The 22,241-nt window shown below is 43.2% G+C and overlaps 1 protein-coding gene and 1 long non-coding RNA gene across 11 annotated transcripts in view; one reads left to right on the top strand and one right to left on the bottom strand.

Moving 5' to 3' along the window:
• The window catches only part of RNASEH2B (ribonuclease H2 subunit B), a 126,961-nt gene extending 121,206 nt beyond the window's left edge, over window positions 1-5,755 (top strand). For 5 of the 7 annotated variants that reach the window (XR_010936784.1, XR_010936782.1, XM_067712970.1 and 2 more), the window contains one exon: window positions 4,966-5,755. Coding sequence is in view for 3 of the 7 variants with exons in the window: in XM_067712970.1 (XP_067569071.1) it covers window positions 4,966-4,998 (33 nt within the window). In the remaining 4 variants the exon portion in view is untranslated. Of the gene's footprint in view, window positions 1-2,832; window positions 2,935-4,965 lie in introns of those variants that run through there. The other 2 variants (XR_010936781.1, XR_010936783.1) reach the window with 2 other exon arrangements.
• The window catches only part of LOC137210913 (uncharacterized), a 32,981-nt gene continuing 12,087 nt past the window's right edge, over window positions 1,348-22,241 (bottom strand). Inside the window, exons 3-5 of one of the 4 annotated variants that reach the window (XR_010936795.1) lie at window positions 6,159-7,563; window positions 4,415-4,961; window positions 1,348-4,226 (exon numbers count right to left, since the gene is read on the bottom strand). This is a non-coding gene — a long non-coding RNA (uncharacterized lncRNA). Of the gene's footprint in view, window positions 4,962-6,158; window positions 7,564-22,241 lie in introns of all 4 variants that reach the window. The other 3 variants (XR_010936792.1, XR_010936794.1, XR_010936793.1) reach the window with 3 other exon arrangements.

Below are 22,241 nucleotides of genomic sequence, written 5' to 3' on the forward strand. Positions count from 1 at the left end.
CTTGTTTATCTTTTATATCCTTCCTCCAGATCTTCACATGATTTGTTCCATCATGTCATTTCAAGCATCTCAAGCATCATTTTCTCAGAGATGCAATTCCTAATTCCTCACTTGCCTCCAATCCTCTCCCATCTTCCTGCCTCACCCTCTTCATAGAACCTTGCCTGACTAGGTCACAGTTATGTCCACAGCACCTAACATGGGGCAGCGCAGAGCAGGCCTTCTATAAAGGTATGAGGTAATCAATCGATCAATCAGTTAGTCTGTACCGGACACCTCAGAAAAGTGTTCTGCAGTACAAAATGGGGTTCCTTGACATTTTATGGCTGAACTTTGGAATTCAAGTTTCATTCTGAGTGGTTGTCTGTGGTGCTCTTAGAGTTGAAGTTTAAGAACATATTCATAAACTCCTTGTAGAGGCTTAATAGAAATAGATATAATCTTTAATCTCTGGATAAAGGGCTGTGAATTTTCTTCTATCAGTTGATTAAACTTCACTTACTGTAGTCATTTTATCTGCGTCAGAATGTCTCAAGTTAGAATACATTGTTTACATCTGTGCTGTTAATAAATTTGCTTTTACATGGCATTTAAAGATTATTCATATAAAGCCCATAACCTAAATTATTGAAGTTTGAGAGTATATGTGGTCTATATACTCCTTGTCTTCACAGAAGCTTTTATTTTTTCCCAGCTTTATAGAGGTATAATTGACAAATTGTATATATTTAAAGTGTACAATGTGATGTTTTGATACACAAAGATTGTGACATGATTACCATAACCAAGCTCATTAACATATTTGTCACCTCACTTGTTTACCGTGTGTGTGTGTGTGAGATGAGAACACTGAAGATCTATTCTCTCAGCAAATTTCAAGTATACAATACAGTATTATTAACTATAGTCACTACACTGTACATTAGATTTCAGGAGCTTTAAATAGGTGCTCACATCATGACTTAGCTATAGATTAAATGGGAATCTGAAATCATCAATTTTCTTTTCTTCCATATTTGAGTTTACTTTTGATGTCAAGATACTAATCCTACTTGCAATGTGCAGTGTTAACTAGGAGTTGAATAGTAGTTGAAGAGTGAAAAACTAAAGGTGTTACACCTACCTGCCAAGTGCTATTCTGGGGAATAATATTAGGAACAAATCAGTGTGGACTTTATATATATACATGCACAATATACACAAATTGACACACATGTATATACACACACACTTAAATACAAATACATGCACATATACACATATGCACCCACAAACATACATACGTATATACAGACATACACGTATATATCCTATCCTTCCTTCAAATTTAAAGAATTTCAAACTAGAGACTTTTTAGACTTTATTACCACAGGTACAGTACCAAACATTGGGGTAGCGCAGAAAACTCAGATCCTTTGGCACTTTGCTTATCTTACTTACATCATTTATCTTTTTGATTAATGTGCTGAGTTTGGGGAAAGTTTCAAAAGATTTCTGCAAACTCTAAAACCACTTGTGTACACACACAAGAGCCTCCATCATTTTCATCAAACCATTCGTATTTCTGAAACTGATCTCAGATTACCAACATCCTTTCCTTTTTTGTGCCTGGTTTATCTTCGATTTAAATCTTCCTTGTACTCTAGCTCTCAGGCTCTTTCATCTTCCAGGTTTGTGCTTCTCGGGTTCTGACTCCCAAAGAGATTCCCCTCCATCAGGTTTAATGTGGATGTCAAGGGGGACTGGGTTTCATCCGTTCAGGTCTATTTTTAGTGCGCCGCCCTCCACTCCCACGCTCCCGTTTCTCTTACTCTTACTCGGGGCTTTAGCCAGACACAAAGGCAATTTGGAAGTGAGAAGCTGAAATGTACCCATTTACACTTACTAAATGTACAGTGTTTATACTGCATGCAAACTTACGATCACAATAACAGTAAACAGATGAAAATGAAGTGAAAATGAGCAACCGTGTTTCAAACGAAACTAAAAAGTTTACTTTTAAAAAGTAAAATAGTTGGTCTAAAAAGGCCAATTAATTTAAAGGAGCTGGATTTATACTTGGTTGTAGTCCTAATCCTGCCTTAACTCTGACCCATGGACAAACCACTAGCATGGCTGACCCACAGTGGTGTCTTCCGTGTGAGATGAGACTAGATCATTGGGTTGTTTGATGTCCTGCCCTGCGGTCACTGCTGCTTGGGGCGCCTCATCTCCTCCACCTCTGTGAGGCTATGCCCTTGATTAGCATCTGTCCTGTGCTCACCCCGCATCAGGCCCTCGTCTGAGCTCCTTGGGTGGATTCTCTCATCTGTTTGACTGGAAGCAAATACACCAACATGTTCACTCTGGCTGTTGTGTTCATGTTATATATTTGTCTCTTTTCTTCATTTTCCATAGATTACATTACTTTGCAGTGGAAAGAACTGCAAAGAGCATAATTCTTAGAAAGTAATAACAAAGACTGGCAAAGTGCCTTGCAATTTTTAAGCACTTTTCCCATGAATTTATGTGTTTAAAATCCTTCCGGAAACCATGTGGCACAATTGGTATTATTTCCTCCATTTTACAGTTGAGAAGGGTAAGGTCATTTCATTTGCCCAAGGTCACACAGCTAGTAAACTCAGGACTTCCGACTGCCGGGCTCTCCGCACCAAATTAACTCCCTTCCCCAGAGGCCCTAACTTTGACTTGCGTTGCATCCTGGGAAGTCACCCCTTCACCAGATTTGAAAGACAGCCTCTTCACATAGGTTAAGCTTGACTTTCTCTGTTCTTAAAGTTGATCTAACTTAACTAGCTGCCTTGTATCACGTATTTTTTTTTTCCCAAACAGCCCTTTCTCCAGGACTAATCCAAGATTTGGAGATCTCCAGAGTTAGCTGCATTATACAGTTGAACCTCTTGGTGGAAGGCAAGGAGCTCTGAGTCTAGGAAGGCAAGTGAAAGGCCATTTGTTAGTGTCCTTGGACGATGTCCACAGGCTTTGACCTCATCTGAATAAGGCAGAAATGGTTAGATTCGTACACCTTTTGATACACAGACTTATACACTCCTCCAGTTTATATGCTTCTCAGGGTCGTTAGACTGATGCAAAGTACCTTATGTTTAATAGTACTTTACAGTTTTTACAGCAATCCTGTATCAGTAGTTAAATTAATCTTTACAGCAACCTTCTAAGGTAGACTGGAAGGGGGGTGTATCCCTGTTTCATAGATGGTCCAAGTGAGGACACCCAGACTGTGAGTGGCCAAGCCCGAGGCTGCCCTTCCACCCTCAAGCCCAGCCCTCTCTCTTTTTTGCCTCCCCAAGGTTCTTATTGTTGTGTATATAGCTTTATGGCCATTTCTCCTTCAGTAGTCTGTTTTAATTGTGAATTTTATCCTAAGAAAGGAAAAATCAGATTTATTCTGTTTCATCTTTTTGCTCTATTCATAATGAATTCTGCAGGTCAATTTATCCTCAGCAGTGCTGAGCCAGAATGAAAGCTTCTACTTAGCTATTGCATTTGCATGCCAAGTCTTTAATTCAGCTGTCAGCTTTTTAGCATTTACTGTACTTTTGTTAATAAATGTTATTTTGATGGTCTCACACTAATCAAGCCTATTTGAGACAGGGAGGGGCGGAGGGAAGCACCGAATGTGATTTACAGAAGAATCAGAGCTTCTTTATGGATGTTAAGAGAATTGTTACCTTACACATGTGCTTTAATCAGAATGTGTAAAATTAAAGTTAGTCAAGTTATAAGTTCTTTCAAAAGAAAAAAGGAGCCAAGGAATAAGCTTAGATTCATTTATTCTTTTAAGAGCATATACTGAGCACCCGCTTTGTGCCAAATGTTGTTCTAGGCACTAGGAATGCAGCTGTCCACATGGCAAAAAATACCTGCCTTCGAGAAGTTTCTGCTCTGGGGGGCAGCTAGATGGAGTGTCAGATATTGCCGGGGGCTGTGGAAGAAGCTGAGCAGGGAAGTGGACAGAGTTCTGGTGAGGCGGCTGGTCAGGGAAGGTCTAACCTCTGTCACATCTTATCCACTTACAGCATAGAAGTCTGATTTCCATCAACTTCTTTTTTTTTGATACCTTATAGCTCCAGAGTAAATTGTTTGACTTTGTGATCAGTAAGAAACCAGCTTTCAATAATTACACTTGTTCCATGGCATTTTTCAGGAGGATATTAAGGACTACTACTTCCACCAGCAAGTCTATATTTATTTTTTATACATTGGATCTGCATAGGAAAAGAGAAGAAAACATGGTTTAAGAATTATTCACCTTAGAACTTTTTTTCATCTGTTTCTTGTATTATCATTTTTTTCCTAAAATGAGGGTATCTATTCCCTGAGTTTGGGCAAGCTTAACATTATTTTGTATTTCACTCCCTTTGAACACTGGAAGGAAAATGTGCGTCTCACCCACCTCCAGGAGCCTAACATTAGCCCTAGAATGAGGTCGCCCCAAAGGAAACCGCTTCCTTTGCCTGAGGGCTTCTCTTTTTTATTTATTTATTTTTGGCTGCATTGGGTCTTCGTTGCTGTGCACGGGCTTTCTGTAGTCGCAGCGAGCAGGGGCCACTCTTGGATGTGGTGTGCAGGCTTCTCACTGCAGTGGCTTCTCTTGTTGTGGCCAGGCTTCAGTAGTTGTGGCACGTGGGCTCAGTAGTTGTGGTTTGCGGGCTCTAGAGCACAGGCTCAGTAGTTGTGGCGCGTTAGTTGCTCAACAGCATGTGGGATCTTCCCTGACCAGGGCTCGAACCCTTGTCCCCTGCATTGGCAGGTGGATTCTTAACCACTGTGCCACCAGGTAAGTCCCAAAGGCTTCTCTTTGAAGCACAAATGCACAGCTGCTGATCTCAGGACTAACCCAACCAGCCTTGCTTTTCTGTTCTGGAAGGTGCAGATGGTCCTCGGGATTGCAGGTGACTGCTTCTCCTCACCAGGATACAACATGTATTCTCCTTCTCTCCCTAGGTGGCAGCACAAAGACAGAAAAGGGACAAGTGACAACAGATCCACGCAAGACTTGGCTGCTTCTCACGTGATTTAAGACACTCCCAAAGGGCTAAAACTTTTTCTTCTGCACTTCCTAGAAAATCACCGAATGCCAAGAGATGTAAAGGACTAACCAGGAATGTTTTATTTCTGTGATCAATACCGCTAGTCCCTTCAGGCAGCAGCAACTCCCCCTGGAGGCGACTGGCATGGAACTAGAAAGCACCCCTAGTGTGATTCTGCCCTGAGGAATTCAAGCCATATCACCCCTCTGCCCCAGCCTACCCACCATAAAGGTATGGGTTTTTAACAGTCTGGTGCTTCAGATTTCAAAACATTGGGAGGAGACGGCTCATTGTGAAAATCGGGTCATTTCTAAAGCTGGACCCTGTTGGCCTGCTGTTTTCCTGGGGTCAGGACAGCACTTTTAGGTTTTCATGTGGTGACTATAAGTACTAGATTCCACACCAGAAGACTTGACAGACCGAGTTTCTACCCTTATTAAAAAAAAGAAAAAGGGGGAATTGCCGGGAGGACCAGGGGGAGTAGTCAGCACGTTCACTGCCATGGCAGGGGTTCAGTCCCTGGTCAGGGAGACAGGATCCGCAAGCTGCATGGTGCAGCCCCCCCCCCCCCCCCAAAAAGAAAAAAGAAAGCCTGCCCTTTCTTTACTCCTTATCAGTTTGGCAGCTTCTAGTTCATAACAATACCTGAACATGTGCATTTTATGGTGTGCCGGAGTTGTAAACATTGCTTCATTTTTAAAAGATTTGTCCAATGTGTGCATTATTGTAGTTATTTAGAGTGCGGGCATAAGATATGGGGGAAAGTTAGAAGTAGATGCCAAAAAGTAATTTAGCAGGGAATTCTGATGCATAGTGAAGACGTTTAGGGGGCGTAGGCAGGTTTTGTGCAGACAAGTCCAGGAGTTTGTGCTGACTCATCAGCTTGACCTGCAGGGGGATTCGGGTGGAAGCCACTCGGGTGATCTTCGTGCCTCCAACAGGACCCCAAACCTTCTCTTTGGGAAATAATTTTGTTTCTGAGTCTCTAACTAACTCCATCAGGTAAGTAGGTTCTGGAAAGTACTCTGTAATTTTTTACACACCTCCTTTCACACAGGGAAATTTTCTTTAATCTGTAGGACCTTTAACACTCCCGCGCTTCCGTACCTGATCGTGTGGTGTAGTTGTAGTGAATCCTCGTCTCCAAAAACTCAATTCTAGGAGTCAGTTGTGGAATTCGGGATGTAGCACAGGCTTCCAAGAGCGAGCGCTCCAAAATTTCCTGTTTGATTGATAGCCAGGCCACGTGGGTAAGAATCGAGAGCCTGACACATAGGTCAGCATAACACTGTGGTGTTAAAATCGGGCTTTTTCTGCCTTCTCCTTGCACGATCCCAAATACTGTCCTTGGAGGTCAGTGGACATATATTTTGGCCCAGAGCAACTTCGGGGTGTGTTGTGTGTCTTTGAGCAAATCGGTTCTCCTTTCAGGACCACATCTCAGGGTGGGAGAGAAAACTGGCTTGATGCTGACTCTCCCCTCCTCCTGGAAGACTCACCCCTGGGAAACCTGTGTGGGCACTGTGCTCCCACTTGTGTGAGGCTCCCCCAATTTGAGAAAGACTTGGTGGAACAGTTCTGTGTCTTCTACTGGCTCCACTTCTCGGCTGTGTCTTGGCCCTCTGCCTCCCCTCCACCACCCTCTCAGCACACACACACGCTCACACGCGTACTCACTGCCTCAGATTTCGTCCAGCCCTTGGTGGCCAAAGCCACTGGATCCTGAGGACACCCAGGTCGTCACTGGAAGCCCTACTCTCTTACCTGTGCCCCAACCTCATATTCCACTGGCCTCTGAACTTTGAATAACTACTAACATTTCAAATGCAGCACACCTAACATTACAGAAATTCATTATTGTTTTTTCTTTACACAAGTAAAGATGCTTCCTCCAAAAGTTAAAAAGAGAAAGCAAGAGCTGTTACCACCCTCACCCCCACCCAGGCTCCTCTAGGAACTGTCTCCTTGGCCCTGAATAAGGTCCTTTTAGTTACCCAATTTCCAATATCCAGTTTCCTCTATCCTTTTTCTAGCTGGCAGCCCTATAGTCACTTTTCATGCAACCAACTTCATTGTTTTATCTAAGAATCAAATCCTGTTGATTCCTCCTTCAGAAATACCCCCCAGGACAGAAATGCTTCCCAGCACTCTCACATAAACCCCCTCCCTTCTGCAGCCAGCTGCCACCAAGGATCAGGTTTCCCACCTGATTGTCAGCTGTCTTGAGGGCAGAGATCACATGGCCCAGGTCTCGTCACAGAGCTGAGTGTGTTTCGTGTGTTCCACGAAAGCACGTGAGTCATTGATGCACAAATAAAACGAGATGCTTGGGCTTCTCTGGTGGCGCAGTGGTTGGGAGTCCGCCGATGCAGGGGATGCAAGTTCGTGCCCCGGTCGGGAGGATCCCACGTATCACGGAGCGGCTGGGCCCGTGAGCCATGGCCGCTGAGCCTGCGCGTCCGGAGCCTGTGCTCCGCAGCGGGAGAGGCCGCAACAGTGAGAGGCCCGCGTACTGCAAAAAAAAAAAAAAAAAAAAACAATAAAACGAGATGCTCCTTCTCTGTCAAATTGTCAGTAGTGCTCAGAGCTGGAGTAGCTGTGGGAAATGGGCACTGCTAAGGAGAATATAAAAAGGTACAACTTCTGGGGAGGCCGGGTTGGAAACAAATGTCAAAAGCTTTAAATGTTTGCACTGCCTTTGCTTCAGCAATACCCACTGTTAGAAATACAGGCTTAGGAAATAATCATGAATGTGTGCAAAGCATTAGCTATAAGAGTATTCGTTGTGAGACTATAAATAGTGAATAATTGGAAAAAAAACTAAATTGGAGAGCTGAGGGAAATTAGCTTTTAAAATTGGTGTTCAAAGTATAAGTAATTTCTCTCTCTTCTGTCCTTTTTTCTTCTTGTTTGTCTCATGTTAGAAATTTTTATGACAAACATATATTACTGTTACATTAATACAAAAATAATAACCTTAAAAATACTGGGTATATTTATACCATGAGTTCCTTAAATTTTTTCTTTCAAGCTTTTTTTTTTTAGTTTTTAAAATTAAGTTTCTTGGAGAAAGAATTGATGTTTCACTATTGTGTGTTTAGTATTCAAGTGTATTCGTAGCAAATCTATAAGTAATCACTTAATTACTCTTCTTTCCTCAAAGCTCTGACAGTTTCAGATCCCTGCCATTGCTTCCTTGGCTTCACTTACCCAGTCAAAACTATGTTTCGCTTTAAACTGTATGCATTTGACATGTACCCGGATGGTGAAATTAATTAATTTTGCTCTGAAGATTTACTAAGAGCCCCAGAAATCATTGCAGATACTCTGGGGTATTTCACAACCAGACTGAGAATTACTGTATCTGTCTACAAAACTGAGGTGAAGCAAAAAAAACATGACTGATTAAAGAAAACACAGAAAATAACCTGACATTTGTTGCTACTCGCCCTTTTCTGGTTTTCTTCCCTAGCACACAGTAACCAAATTACTCAAATTCGAAGTAAGAACTGAAGTCCCTATCCCACCACCCCCTGCTTCACTTCTGACTTCTCGGTGCTTTCTCACTGCTCTTAGGGTGAAGCCCCACATCCTCCCCGTGACCTGCAAGGCCTTGCCTGCCAGAACTCCAACCCTTCCATCTCGGTTACAGACACACTACTTTTTTTTTTTCTGGCTCCACGGCTGTTTGTTAGACCTGCTGTTCCTCACCTAGAAGGTTCTGCCAGCCCTTGCGAATTAACTAAGTTCTGATCTTTCTGAGTTGGCCATGGGAAGCCTTAGGGAGGCTCGGCTGACCTTCCAGGCCAGGTCAGACTCCTTGCAGCAGCTCTCCTGGCAGCCAGTACATCTCCTTCCTGGAACTTTCACAGAGACGTGGTGATATTTGTACACATAACGATTAGACAAATGTTTCTCTCTCCAACTACACAGAGCTTCAGGGAGGCAGAGACCGTTTCAGCTTAGCATTTCTGCAGCAAACAGGTCACACAGCAGGGCTGAGACCACCTTCCTTGCCTGCTTGCAGGGTTGGCCCTTGGTCGATGTCTAGAACCTTGGCTTCTCACACTGAGATCCTCCGAGCGGCCCACTGTGCCCCAGATGGCACAAACAATGTGGTGTATGCTGAACACCTGCTTTTCTACTGGGGCTCTGGAATTTGGGAACGTGCTGGCCAGGGGGTGCTCACGTGATCAGCCCCCAGTAAAGACCTCAAGCCGAAGTCTCCAGTGGTCTCCCAGACAGTCACTGCCTGCCTGTGGCCGCACTTGGCTGGGGGTGCACTCTGCGTGACCCCTCTCGCGGGGGCGGGGGGAACGAGCCTGAGGAAGCCTGCACCTGATCCTTCCCACTCCCCTTTCCTTGTGATTCGCCTGTGTCCTTATCACACAGCTGTGATAAACCTCGGCCGTGAATACAACTGCATACAACTGCTGTGAGTCCTCACAGCAGAGAGCGGTATGGTCAACACACCATTGTATCCCCAGAACCCTGCACAGTATTTGACATTTCGTAAATGATTTACTACCTATTTTCTGAAAGGAAAATGAAAATGATCTCAGAGGACTAGGGCTAAGGCTACCCTGTGGAAATTCTCAAAGGAACTAAGAAACAGAACTTATCAACTACATTCTAATAACCCAAAGAATGTACATACTTCTAAAAACGGCAGAATGAAATTGATTCAGGAAAGTTAGCAATGTCAGAGCCTGTCAGAATTTCTTTCTCACAAAGACGAATGTTCTGGATCTGTGACAGGGCTGGGGAGCCATGGGCCAGGACCTGCACACGGCTCCCCCCATGAGGTTTCCAGCTTTCCTGTCCCCTCCCTCCTTCACCACGTCTGTACACTGTCAGCCCATTGGACCAAGCAGAGTGACACTCAGTATTGGGAGCAACGCAACTTTGGAATCATCTGGAAGCCTTAAAAAAGACATGCTGGGACCCCACCCCTAGAGATTCTGATATAATTGGTGTGCTGTGTGGTCTGGGCACCAGGACTTCCATGTGCAGCCCCTCCTGATACCCTCACTCCCCTTCTTTTCCTCTACTGCCCCATCTCTACCTTGACAATTGTATTTCCCAAGGTCCAGGCTCCCACTCAAGGCCAATCTCTTCTTACTTTTTGGAAGACTTCTTAAAATTTCTGTTCTCAAAATTACTGTTTTCTGCCAATAGGCAGGCACACTGATCAGAGGAAGAAATAACACCTTTTATCTCAACAGTACCGGAGGGGAGCCACTAGGACAAGCAGGCGGAACTCAAAACTAAAAATCAGAGCCATTTCAGAGCGGGTCATGACTAAGAACATCCCGACAGTGCGAAGTCATTCCTGAGAATGTTGTTTTTAACAATGATCAGCCATCTACACCACCACTCGGCTGCCCCCTCTCCCCCATGCATGCTTCACTGACCTATCAAATGAAGTTAATTAATTTTATTTTGAATATTTGATAAGAGCTCGTTATCCTTGATTAGGGTGCGCATGTCACTTACTGCCTTTGGGAAGCACTCTCCTCCAGGAAACGTAAACTCATCCGTTGCCAGTTTTCCACTCTTCTCTGGGGAAGACAGCCGACTCTGAGATGCATCAGCGTTAATTGGCAGAGCTGATGGTGATTTCTCTCTTCTTTGTAGCACCCAGCAGGGCTGCTCAGGGAATCCAGTGGGTGATAAACTGGGTGAGGAGGGTTATCTAGGTCTTGAAAGTCAGCAGAGGAGTTTGAAGTGGATGGAAGTGTAGGTTCTCAAACAGAAGAGAGGAGCCGTGAAAGAGGGAGGGCTCTGTGGAGAAGGTGGGCCTGAGCTGGAATGACTAGATTTAGGCAGGTGTGGCCCGAAGCCAGGCCCAAAGGAGCAAAGAGCTCCTTTGGGAACGCATGCACCTACTGTGCGCCCACCTGCCCTTTGCTCAGAAGGAAAAGTGGAGAATTCCTGAGGCAGTCTCAGCTCTGGAGAATCCCTTTAGGGTATAATTACACTCTTCCTCTGCTTGGTGCTGTGGCCTAAAGGTGGCAGTGGAAATGCCAAGTCAGGTTGTGGTTAGAACCTCTGCCCCTGGGAGAGTCCACAAAGGCTGGCTAACAGGCCTGGGTGGACGTGGCCTGTCCAGGGGCCCTGGGGTTGGGCAGGCCCAGGCAGGAGTGAAGTCAGGAGACCTCATTTACTCAGGTGCTAAGAATGGCGTCAACTTTCAAAGCCCTCACCAGGCAGAGGTGACAAATCACTTAATGGGCACTAATCATTTTGTGGCTCATTTATCTTCCCAGTGAATACTTTTCAACACAAGCATTTACATTTCCAAAGAATAAGGCCTTGTAAAAAGGCTGGTGGAATTTATGGCTGCAGGAAACTGGCTCCCAGTTTGCTCTGCTGACAGGTTTATAAGGCCAAGGAAGTTCATAAGGTAAAATGAATTTCCAAGCAAATGAATTTTTCGGAAATGAGTTTTTGATCTTTTTTTAAAAAAAAAAAACATATACCAAGGTTATTTGCATTGATTTCATTAGTGAACAATGAGAAGTTTTCAAAATGCAGTATATCTTATTTTTTTTAATGTGAGCAAAAGCACCAATGGCTTTTTGTTTGTCTTATTTTTAAGAAACGGTCTGGGTAAAAGATTCCTTGGGTCTTCAAAGATATTTATTTGGTCTATTTTTTAAATGGATGATTTGTCTAAATAATTTTGTTAAAGTTAGTAAATATCCTGTCGTTTAGAGTGTAGTTTCCAGAGCACTGGCCTGGCCAGGCAGAACGTGGTTACCGTAACACGTAACAGCCCGAATTCGGTCATCAGGGAACCAAGAGCAGAGGGGGATCCAGTTATTTCGGTTGCATTCAGGATTAGAGACTAAATCAGTACGTATTAAAAGGCCTGGATTTTAAAAAATTGCCATGGAGATGGGAAGGAAGGCAGGAGGCAAGGGCCCTGGAGACTGGAGATGCTACCGCAGCCCACGCATGTCAGGCAGGACAGGCCTTCACACCTGCGAGAATTGCTCCGAGAAGAACATTTGGCCCCAAAACCAGGAAGGCCAGGATTTCAGTCCTGGCTCTGCCATCCTGAATAAGTTATCTAACCCCTTGAAACCCCTATTCCCATGCCTCTAAAATGGAGCAGGTAATAATACGTGCTCCCAGGAGTATTAACATATGTAAAGTTCCTAGCCCAGAGCCAGGCCCTAGTCATTTTTCTCTACAAGTTAATTCTTCACTTGACACTTCAGAGGCCCAAGCTGCTCCCCCATCCAAGCAGCCTTGAGCCTAGATTCCACTACCCGTGATTCGTTTCTTGGACTTAAACCTTGGGTTGTCCACCCTGTCTTAAGGCTTTAGAGAGCCTTTCCCCTCACTGGAGAAATGAGGTCCAGAAAGATAAGACGTCTTGCCCAAATGATAAACCAAGAAAATACCCTGAATACTTTAAATCTATAACCGGGGGTAATCACCAGTTAAATCCATTTCACCTGTAACCTGTCTTTACACATCGAAGTTGTTTTACTTGTTGCTGCAAAAGACCCGCACGTCATCCAAGGATCAGGGAGCCTAAACAAGATGTTTGCCCGAGGTGTCTTCCAGAAACTTGGCATCACCTGTGTCTATATGGAGCTGAGAAAGTTAAGTCTGGAAAGGACCACTGACCCTCCAACCCGCCATGCGCGAGTGTCCTCTAGGTGACCTTCTGATGTCAGAGGGCCGAGAACTCCACCCTCAGATCAGGCCGGGTGCCTCCGTTTTTGAACGTGCAGAGGCCTGTAGCTTAGTTACACTTGCACAGAACGACAATTACCCACCTTTTCCCAGTAACCTTTCTGCGAGCTCTCCACGCCCCAGACCGCCCTGCTGCTTTATGCTTTATCCCATAAATACCTGCACCCCTTGCCTTCGGGGAGGTGAATCTGAGACCTCTTTGCTCGGATGCCTCTCTTTGCTGCAAACCTCGGTGTCTCAGCGTTTTGGCTTGCTGAGCATCAGGGAAATGAGTGTGATTTGGCAACAAATCTACCTGAGTCTTCAAGATATCTATATGCTCTGGAAAATGAAATCCCCTATCCTATTATTTTTCTTTAAAGGATTTTCAAAATTAGCTGCTTCAATCATTTAGGCTTTTCATGTCAAAATTTGAAATACTAACATCTGCGTAGCTTTCTGGTTTAAGGTGAAGGTGGGAGGTCTGTCTTTTCTTCTTTCAAGTTGTAGAAAGCAAAAGGGAAATAAGAAATGAAGGCTTAATTTCCATTTTCACGAAAAATAGGGAGTTAAAGCTGAAAACTACAAAACAGGTGGATGGGCTGGAAAAAGCAGGGGAGCATATAGGAGGGAGAGGAGAGGACAGTACTTGACTGCAGAGATCAGGATGAGTCAGCAAAATGCATTTGTAAAAGAGATCAGCTGAGGAACAGAATCTAAGCGTCATGTTTACAACAGAGAGACGATGTACAAACAGGGCAGCAAAAACCCTCCAGGACCCAGTTTGGTTGTGGAAAGTAGAGGTGATGGGGTTTTAAAAAATCGCATACTTGCAGGGAACGCCCTACCTACAAGCAGCAGGGAAAAAGATGCTTTTTGAAAAACCCCACAGCTGCTTGTCATTATTGGCTGGGGGCAATATATCTATAACCAGCACAAGACCCTGGTTCATAATGAAAATTCCTGCTAGGCTGGGATGTGGCCCTGCAAGTATCTGGTCCAAGAAAAACTCACCTGCCTCAAAGGTGAGGCATCAAAAAGAACAAACCCAAGTTATTTCAAAGATACAGACCCAAAAAAGATCAGGAAAAATAAACAGCAGATAAAATGCTGCCAGAGAGCAGACAAAAACAGTAAGAAAAAAAGTATTTTTACTACCAATGTAAAATATTTAATGAAGCAGTTACCTCTACAAAGCCTGGGCACAAAGCAGAGACGCAGGAATCTATTTGGCAGTGATAACAGGACAACAAGAGACAACATGTGAGCTGACAGGGTCCAGGGTACAAATAGGAGGAAAAGAAAGAAACCAAAGAAACAGGGATGAATTGGAAGGAAAAAGAGATAACAATAAAAGCTTAAGTAAGGAGCTTAGAGGATCAAAATGAGAAAAACCAAGCAAAATTAAATGGATATGGGTATAAAAAAGATTTAAACAGGACACAAAGTGAGCATAATATTGACGCAAAAACCTGGTAATAATTGTACAACTGAAAAAACTTTACTGATGCAAAAAAAACAAAATCTTACCAAATAGACTCAAGGAACTCAAAAGAATAATACAATGTGACAAAGCGGGGTTTATTCAATGCAAAGGTGGTTCTGTTACTGAAAGTGGGTGTCCAGCTGCTCGCTGCTCAGAAGCCAATAAAGAGGCAAGCTTGGTGGAAAGGAAAGTTTGCTTTATTTCAGAGGCTGGCGGCTGGTGGGGGGAAATTCCCGGCCAAAGGCCGACTCCCCCCACCTCCACTGACAACCAGTGGGGCAAGAGCTTTTATAGACAGAACGGAGGGAGGGGGCTACCTATAGTGATACAAACAGCATGGTCAGCTCTGACAATCATCTTGAAATTGGTCCTGCAGTGATCTGCTCAGCATCATCTTGATTGTTTTAAGTAGAGTTAGGCTTCAGTTCCAGGGTCAGTTTGTTCCCATTTCCTTGAGGCCAGTTCTCGGAATCGCGGCAGCTTATGTCATGGCTACAGTCTGGTCATCGTGTAGTTAACTTCTTCCGTCTGGTGGGGTTATAGGATCTACAAGCCAGCTCACAGGATAGGGCTCAGAATACTACCTATAGCCCTTGAGAAGGAAATAAAGATCCTTAACTTTGCTCCATGACTAAACTATTATTGTTTTGTCCTGTTTGACCGATTTTCTTTGTTTCTGCATTTTCTCACTTCTCTGATTAAACTTATTCTTTGGCTAAAGTTTTTCTACAGACAAAAGGCAGTCTGGGGACATAGGGAAGGACCATAGGGTACTGCTCCATTTCAGTTCAACATTAGGAAGTCTAGTTATGTGAATTCAACATATTAATGATCAAAGAAAAATATGTATCTCTTTAGATGCTTAAAAGTAAAATTCAGTGTCCATTACTGACGTAAAAAATTCAGTGAATTAGGAACAGATGTGTACTTCCCTAACAAACCAAACTGAAAGTCAACATTATGTTTAAAGGAGAAATACCAATAGCATTCCTATTAAAGGCAGGAATAAGATTTAAATGTTATAAACAGTTAGAAAAGAGAAATTAGACATACAAAAATTGAAGAGTAAAGTTATCATAATATGTATACTTGGATAACCCAAAAAGATCATCTGAAGATTATGAAAAGATTTCAGTAAGGTGGCTTAATATAAAATGAACATTTTCAAAAGCTTTCATGCATTTAAACAACTTGTTAGAAGATGCAATGCAAAAAAAGACCTTTTTACACTTACAGTAACAACAAAAAAAAGCCAAGGTAACCAAGAATAAACCTAAGAAATGTTCCAGATCTATATGAAAAAAACTTTAAATTGATCCTAAAAGACACAAGAGCAGTCTTAAACAAATGCAAATATTCTTGAATAAAAGGAGTGAATTTTATAAAGATGTCAAATCTCCCTGAATTAAATATCCCTGTGTTTAAATACTACCAAGATAATTTTGTAACTAGTAACTATATATGTATGCATCAGAACAAATTCCAAGTGGATCAAAGATTAAATGCTAAAAGTAATAGAAGAAATTTGGGAGACTTAAAATTCTTTATAGCAAAAATCAACATAAGCAAAGTTCAAAGACAAGTGGGGAAAAAAATATTTGCACCTCATCACAAAGAACTAATTTTCTAGAAACTGAGAAGTAAAAGGGCAAGCCAATAGAAAAATGGATGAGCAAATGGACACTTTAAATGAATGGAAATAAACCAGACTGCAAATGCATTTTTCCTTTGACTCACTAATTTTAGTTCTGGGAACTTATACTTGAAACAGTATAAAAAAGATATACAGGCAAAATTATTCATTACATCTTTGGTTGAAATAACACAAGATTGGTAACAACCTGAATGCTCATCTATGAGGGGCTAATTAAATAAATCATGTGTACCTGTTCAGGTTATCAGTTGGTATAGGACCTCAAAATAACAGAAGTCAGAACAACAATGTATTATTATCTCTCACTTCTGTGGGTTGATGGGGCTCAGCTGGGTGCTTCTCACTTAGGAATTCTCGTGGAGTTGAGGTCAGATGGTAGTTGGGCTGGAATCACCTGAAGTCTCCACTGTTTTCCTTGCCCTATCTGGGGTGTGGGCCAGCATGGCAGAAATAGCTGGGGACCAACCGAGCATCTCTCTATGCAAGGTCTCTCCATGTGGGCTAGCTTGGGCTACCTCACAGCATGGAGGTCTGAGGGGCATCAATGACTTCTCCCCAAGCACCTGGCCCCCCAGGGGGAGTGTCCCCAGTGGCAGGAGGTGGGAACAGACAGCTTCATTCATGACCTACAAACACAGCCTCACTTGCACTATATTCTGTTGGCCAAACAAGTCACTAAGGCCACCACATATTCAAGAATCCATCTCTCAATGAGAAGAGAAGCAAAGAATTTGGGGCCACCTTTAACTTGCCACATAATGAAAGCATATGCAGTTATAAAAAAGAATGAGGATGGTCTCTACACTGACACGGAAAAACTCCCGGTTTTGTTGAGTGAAAAAAGCTAGGTGGAGAGCGCTGTAAAAAGTTTCTTTTGAGTAACACAGGAAGGAGTGGGGAATACAAACACCCATGTGTGTTTACTTGTATTTTAATACAGAAAATATAAACAAAACAAAAAACAATTTTGTCAACGAGAACAACGGGTGCACAGGTGTAGAAATAGGAGAAAGATATCTTAACATACGCCTTTCTATATTATTTTGACTTTTGAAGTAAATTGACAAAGAAAATACTTGGATCTTAAAAAAAAAAATCCAAAGGTGCTCAACTTTGCTCCTTTCCTCAGAGCGTTGGAGCTACTTGGGGAAGGAATAAGGGGTCTTATTTTTACAATCCTATAGGTTTCCAAGGAAATCTTCTGTTTTACCTCCACAATAGTTAAAATCAACCCAGAAAAATGGTCCATCAGTTATATGGTTAGTTACAGCTGGTAATATTGCCTACAAATTGTCATATTTGTGCTGGCCTGAGGGTATGGACAGGGGGTTTATTGTCCTTCATCGTCAAACCCAAACTACCATTTAAAATGCAGTTTAAAATGTTGAAATTGTCAAAGTCGAAGATAGTCAGGGGTGTGCTGGTTCATGAAAGCCAATTGTTAAATATTCAGGAGTTTTGCAAGCCATTTGTTAAACTATTGGTAGCTTAAAATCAACAGGACGGCTGATTCCAGTATATAAACAAATCAATTTCAGGTTGCAATGAGTGTTAGGAATGAAAAACACAGGGAAGTGCGGCACAGAAGGAACTGGAGAGAGTGCTCACTTATACCAGGCCATCAGGCAATGTGGCACATGAAAATAATAATAGATTTCATCAGTGAGACAGGATTTCCACTCTCTTTCTATTTTTGTAAGAATCCATACAGACATGGGTTGTATAAGGATTTTTTTTTAAAAAAATAGTTAACATTTATTGCACAGTACATGTGCAAGGCACTATGTGCTTTGCAAGCATTATCTTGCTAATCATCATAACTTTTTGATGTAGGCACTGTGATGATTGCCATTCTACAGAGAGAAAATTGAGAGTCCAAAGGTGGAAAGTGATTTGCACAAGCCAATAAGCAGCAGAGCCAGACTCCAAATCTGGTGGCTTGGCTCCAGTGCCCACTCATTTAAACATCTTGCTGGAAAGCCCATTACATTATTATTTGAAAAACTCAAACACATGAAGGAGAAAAATAAAGTCACCCATAATTCTAGTTCCTGAAGATGACCACTATTAACATTTTGATCTAAATCAGAGGCTTTCAACTGTTTCTCCACCCCGATCCATCTGAGGACTGTGGCTCACTTCTGTGAGTAACTGTGGCTCAGTCTGAACAGATATTGTCAAGGGTATGAAGACTGAAATCTGAAAAATCCCACATGTGGTTTTTATACAGTCTGCTCACTGTCTCATTTTATTTCTTTCAATAAAGGGCATGGTTTTTCAAAGTTCACATTGCCCACGATCAAGTGTAAAGAAGTTTGATATGTTTTTATTGGAATGGCTAATGGAAAGCTTTCCTGCATTGTTCCATCCCTACTGATTTATCGGTACTCTCACTGGCCAGCAACTTGCTTTACTTCTCTGAAGATGCTAAGGTATTATGGAGCTATACGCATACATGCAGTCACGATACGATACGTATGTTACCTGAAAGCATGGTTAATATTCAGATACACACACACAAACACACATACACTATTTTTTGCAAGAGCTGGGTCAAAATCAATTCTGATTTTGCCAATCACAATCACTTTGAGTCACAATCACAAGATTATAATAATATTTTCAAATGTGTTAAAGAGAAAGGCAAAACCAATTCCTTTTTTTTTTTTTGCGGTACGCGGGCCTCTCACTGTTGTGGCCTCTCCCGTTGTGGAGCACAGGCTCCGGACGCGCAGGCTCAGCGGCCATGGCTCACGGGCCCAGCCGCTCCGCGGCATGTGGGATCTTCCCGGACCCGGGGCACGAACCCGCGTCCCCTGCATCGACAGGCGGACTCTCAACCACTGCGCCACCAGGGAAGCCCCCAATTCCTTTTTAATCAGAGGGTTTTTAATTTTTTTCTATCATAAGTTGATGGCCACAAAGATTTTGAATGGTTTTCTAAATGTATTTCAATATTTGGGAAGCTAAAATGACTAATGATTATATGCGTGAGTGTGTATTTCTGATGCTCATTAATCACAGGCAAAGTAGTAGACAGCTCAGGTTCAATTAATAAATTATCCCTGCAAGTCTGGGCATCTTGAACTTTCACAATGGCACTTGTTGAATCTGGGAAAGTGTGAGAGGCTTCTCTGTAAACTGATTTTTCTTTTGGTCAAATGCTTAATTTGAAAAACTTTTTGATGTGTGAAGAACTTATAATGAAGACAAATTTTTGTGTAAAGATATTATATGCCAATAACTTTAACTGATCATGGACATTAACCAGTTGAATCACATTAGCTATGACATATTTCGAGGCTGTTAACCTCCATTTTAGTTCTCCTTGATTTAAAATTTTTTTAATTCCTGATTTTTAATTGGTTTTCCCATTTTCTTCACTCTGATTTTTTCCTCTCAGTTCATTAGTGCTTGGTCTCTATGGAACAAGGCCTTGCTGTGATGGGGTGTGATTCAGTCTGGCTGGTCCCGCCCACGGGGTGATGTTCTTGTTGCTTTGTTGAGTGCCTGAGTGATCCATCCTTGAGCGATTTGTGACTTCGGTCTCCTTTGTGTTTGTCACTAGTGTTTTCAATCCTTTTCAATTCAGGTCTTTATTGAAGAAGATACTTTAATGATGTTTTTCATTCTTGCAATGCAAGTTTATAACAGTATTTCCAAACAAATGTGTTCAATAGAGATGAAAAAAGTCAAACTGATTTTTCCATAAGCAGAAACTTAATTTTTTCCTAACGTAAGACGAAGCTGATGCTCTAAATGATTTTGAATCTCCTTAAAAGTTTTTCCACCCTTGAATAAGATAAAACAAGTCATGTTCAGAGTGGTGTTTATTAGTCGCTGGCAAATTAGTAGACGGTTCCTGACACCCCCCGCTTTGTTTGATTAATGTATTCTCTCTACAGTGGGGCCTCATTGGCATTTGTTGATCTGAGAAAGCATTAGAGATTCCTACATAAATCTATTTTATTTATTTTATCATATGCTTAGTTTAAAAAGTGTCTTATATAAAAGATGTCTTTCCTTTTTCTCAGTTCCCACTGGCATCAGCCTAGCCTAATCCAAGGCCATGACATCGGAGGAAAATTCAGGGGCTGCAAAGTCCACAGCCATGGACCAAAGCCCACTCTGAGTTTTCTCCTCCAGGACAGAAAAGAGCAATGGCCAGGATCTGAGGGCACTTTACTTTTTGGTAATATGGGTTCATTCCAATCCAGTCTGGGACACACTGAGTGAACCTTACTGCATGTTGCAGGCTCCAAACTAACCATTTGTTTAAACAGCTGGATAGTTTAGGTGAAAAATTCAGTTTTAACGTTTTTTTACATCTCTCCTGTTGAGTTCACTCCAACTATATGCATCTGATGTAGGTGCTTTATAAGGGTGCACGAGCTAGTATGCATCGGTTGAACATTAGGAGGGTGCAACCTGGTGGCCAAGAGCTAAGACCAGAGTTGGGCAGGGCCCAGTTCTTACCTCTGCACCTGTTTCCCCATCTATAAAATGTGGATAATCATGGCACTTACCTCACACGTGCAGGACTACAGCACGTGGCTGATGCCTGGCCTATAACAAGTACTGGACCGATAGCACCCACGACAGTATCACCACCATAGTTTCCCACATGAGCACCTATGTACCTAACACTGCCTGTTGACTGGAAACTGCTCTATCAGGTAGATACCAGGCTATGACCAGCCCCTCTTCTCCTTCAGCCAACTGGAGCCCTCCATGCGGGGGAAGTGAAACAAGAGAAAATACTCTGAGGCTTCGCATTTGGAAACCGGAAAACAGATGCGCAGAGCAGCGCCCACCTCTGTTTGAATTGTACACTGTAACAGGTTTTCTGATGCCACCTTTACAAGGATGAGTTAAGCAGTTCGTTGACATATCATTATCACGTTTTGAAGTTAAACAGCCACAGGATCTATGAACTCTCATCACGCAGTTAATTATTCCTGGATTTCTCTGTGCTCTTGAAACATATTCTATTTATTTAACCCTCCCCTGGGAGCGCTGGCTGCCTTTGTCCCCGTGACACAGCCAGTGGTGTAAAACCTCTGCATCTGTCAGATATCTCCATGTGGAACATAATTGCCTAATTTCCATTTGAAAGTACAGCCCTGACATTACAACTACATAGACCCACCAGTGATCACAATGATGTCCTGACACCTACAAGGGGATGGAGGCGGAGGGGTGCCTGATGCCATAATAAATGTGCACCAGATGAATGCTTGCCTTCAGATGGACCAGGTCTGAGTTTACAGCTGCAGATGAAGTGTTCCATGGGAACAAAAAAAAAAAAAAAAGAAAAGAAAAGAAAGAAAGAAAAAGAAAAGACTAAAGAAAAAGAAACCAACAGATTAGCATCAGCGTGAGTCTGGTGGAGCCAGATGGCTCTCTGTGGAAACGGAGCTTTCCCGCTTTCTTCCAGTAACCCCGACCAGCAGACAGCGAGCATGCTAAGAGGGGAGAAAAATGATCTCATGCCTCAGCCAGGCACATGATTCTCCTTCTTTCTCTCACACACAACTTGAGCTGAAGGAAAGTTGGAAAAGAAAAAGGGGTGAAAAAGAAAGGGCGGGGAAAGTCAGGTTGTCATTAAGAACAAGCTGGTCAGAGCCCAAAGGAGGGTGAGACACAAGCCCCTGGCCAGGCAAGGCATCGGACAGCCAGGCTCAGATGCCCACGAAGGGGAGAGCCATGCCGAGGGAGGTCCGGGAGGTGGGAGGGACTCAGCCCATGTCCACCAACTTGTCCACAGAGGCTTCGTGTATAAGAGGCTGGGAGATGGGTTAAGAAGCCATGGGATTAAGCTCTGCGCTCCTTGGGGAAGGACGGTGGATGGTGTTTTCAAATTCTTACTAATGAAAATATCCGCCTCTCTCCGTGGGCTGGAGGCCAGGGTGTTTGTAATAGTCCTTGGCCTGCTGGACCAGGTCGGAAGCCGCACCAGCCATCTGCTTGGATCCCAGTCTTCTGTGCCCCTGGCCTGTGCCCTGAGGAAGGCACTGGAGCCAGACAGAGTTCCTGGGTAAAACGAACCTAACAGGTTGTAAGTGTGGGAGGGGACCTCCGAGGACCTAAGGCTGAGAGGAGGCTCATCCCAGCGTCACTCCGCCTTCCCTGCTGAGCAGAGCATTCACTGCTCATAAACAAAAGTCTGTGATCTGGAGTGACAGCCAGACCCTGGACTGATGCACCTGGGGCGGACCACCAGATGTTGGTGTCAGCACACAGCACTGGTGGAGGCCGGCAGTGTGCAGGAGTACCATGAGCTAATCTGCCCTCTGAGTGAGTGTGTACACACCCCAGCTTGGCACTGAGGCTCCCGAGGGCTCCCACCCAGAGAGGTGCG

This window comes from Pseudorca crassidens, chromosome 18 (genome assembly GCF_039906515.1).
Source record: "Pseudorca crassidens isolate mPseCra1 chromosome 18, mPseCra1.hap1, whole genome shotgun sequence".
NCBI classification, from domain to species: domain Eukaryota; kingdom Metazoa; phylum Chordata; class Mammalia; order Artiodactyla; family Delphinidae; genus Pseudorca; species Pseudorca crassidens.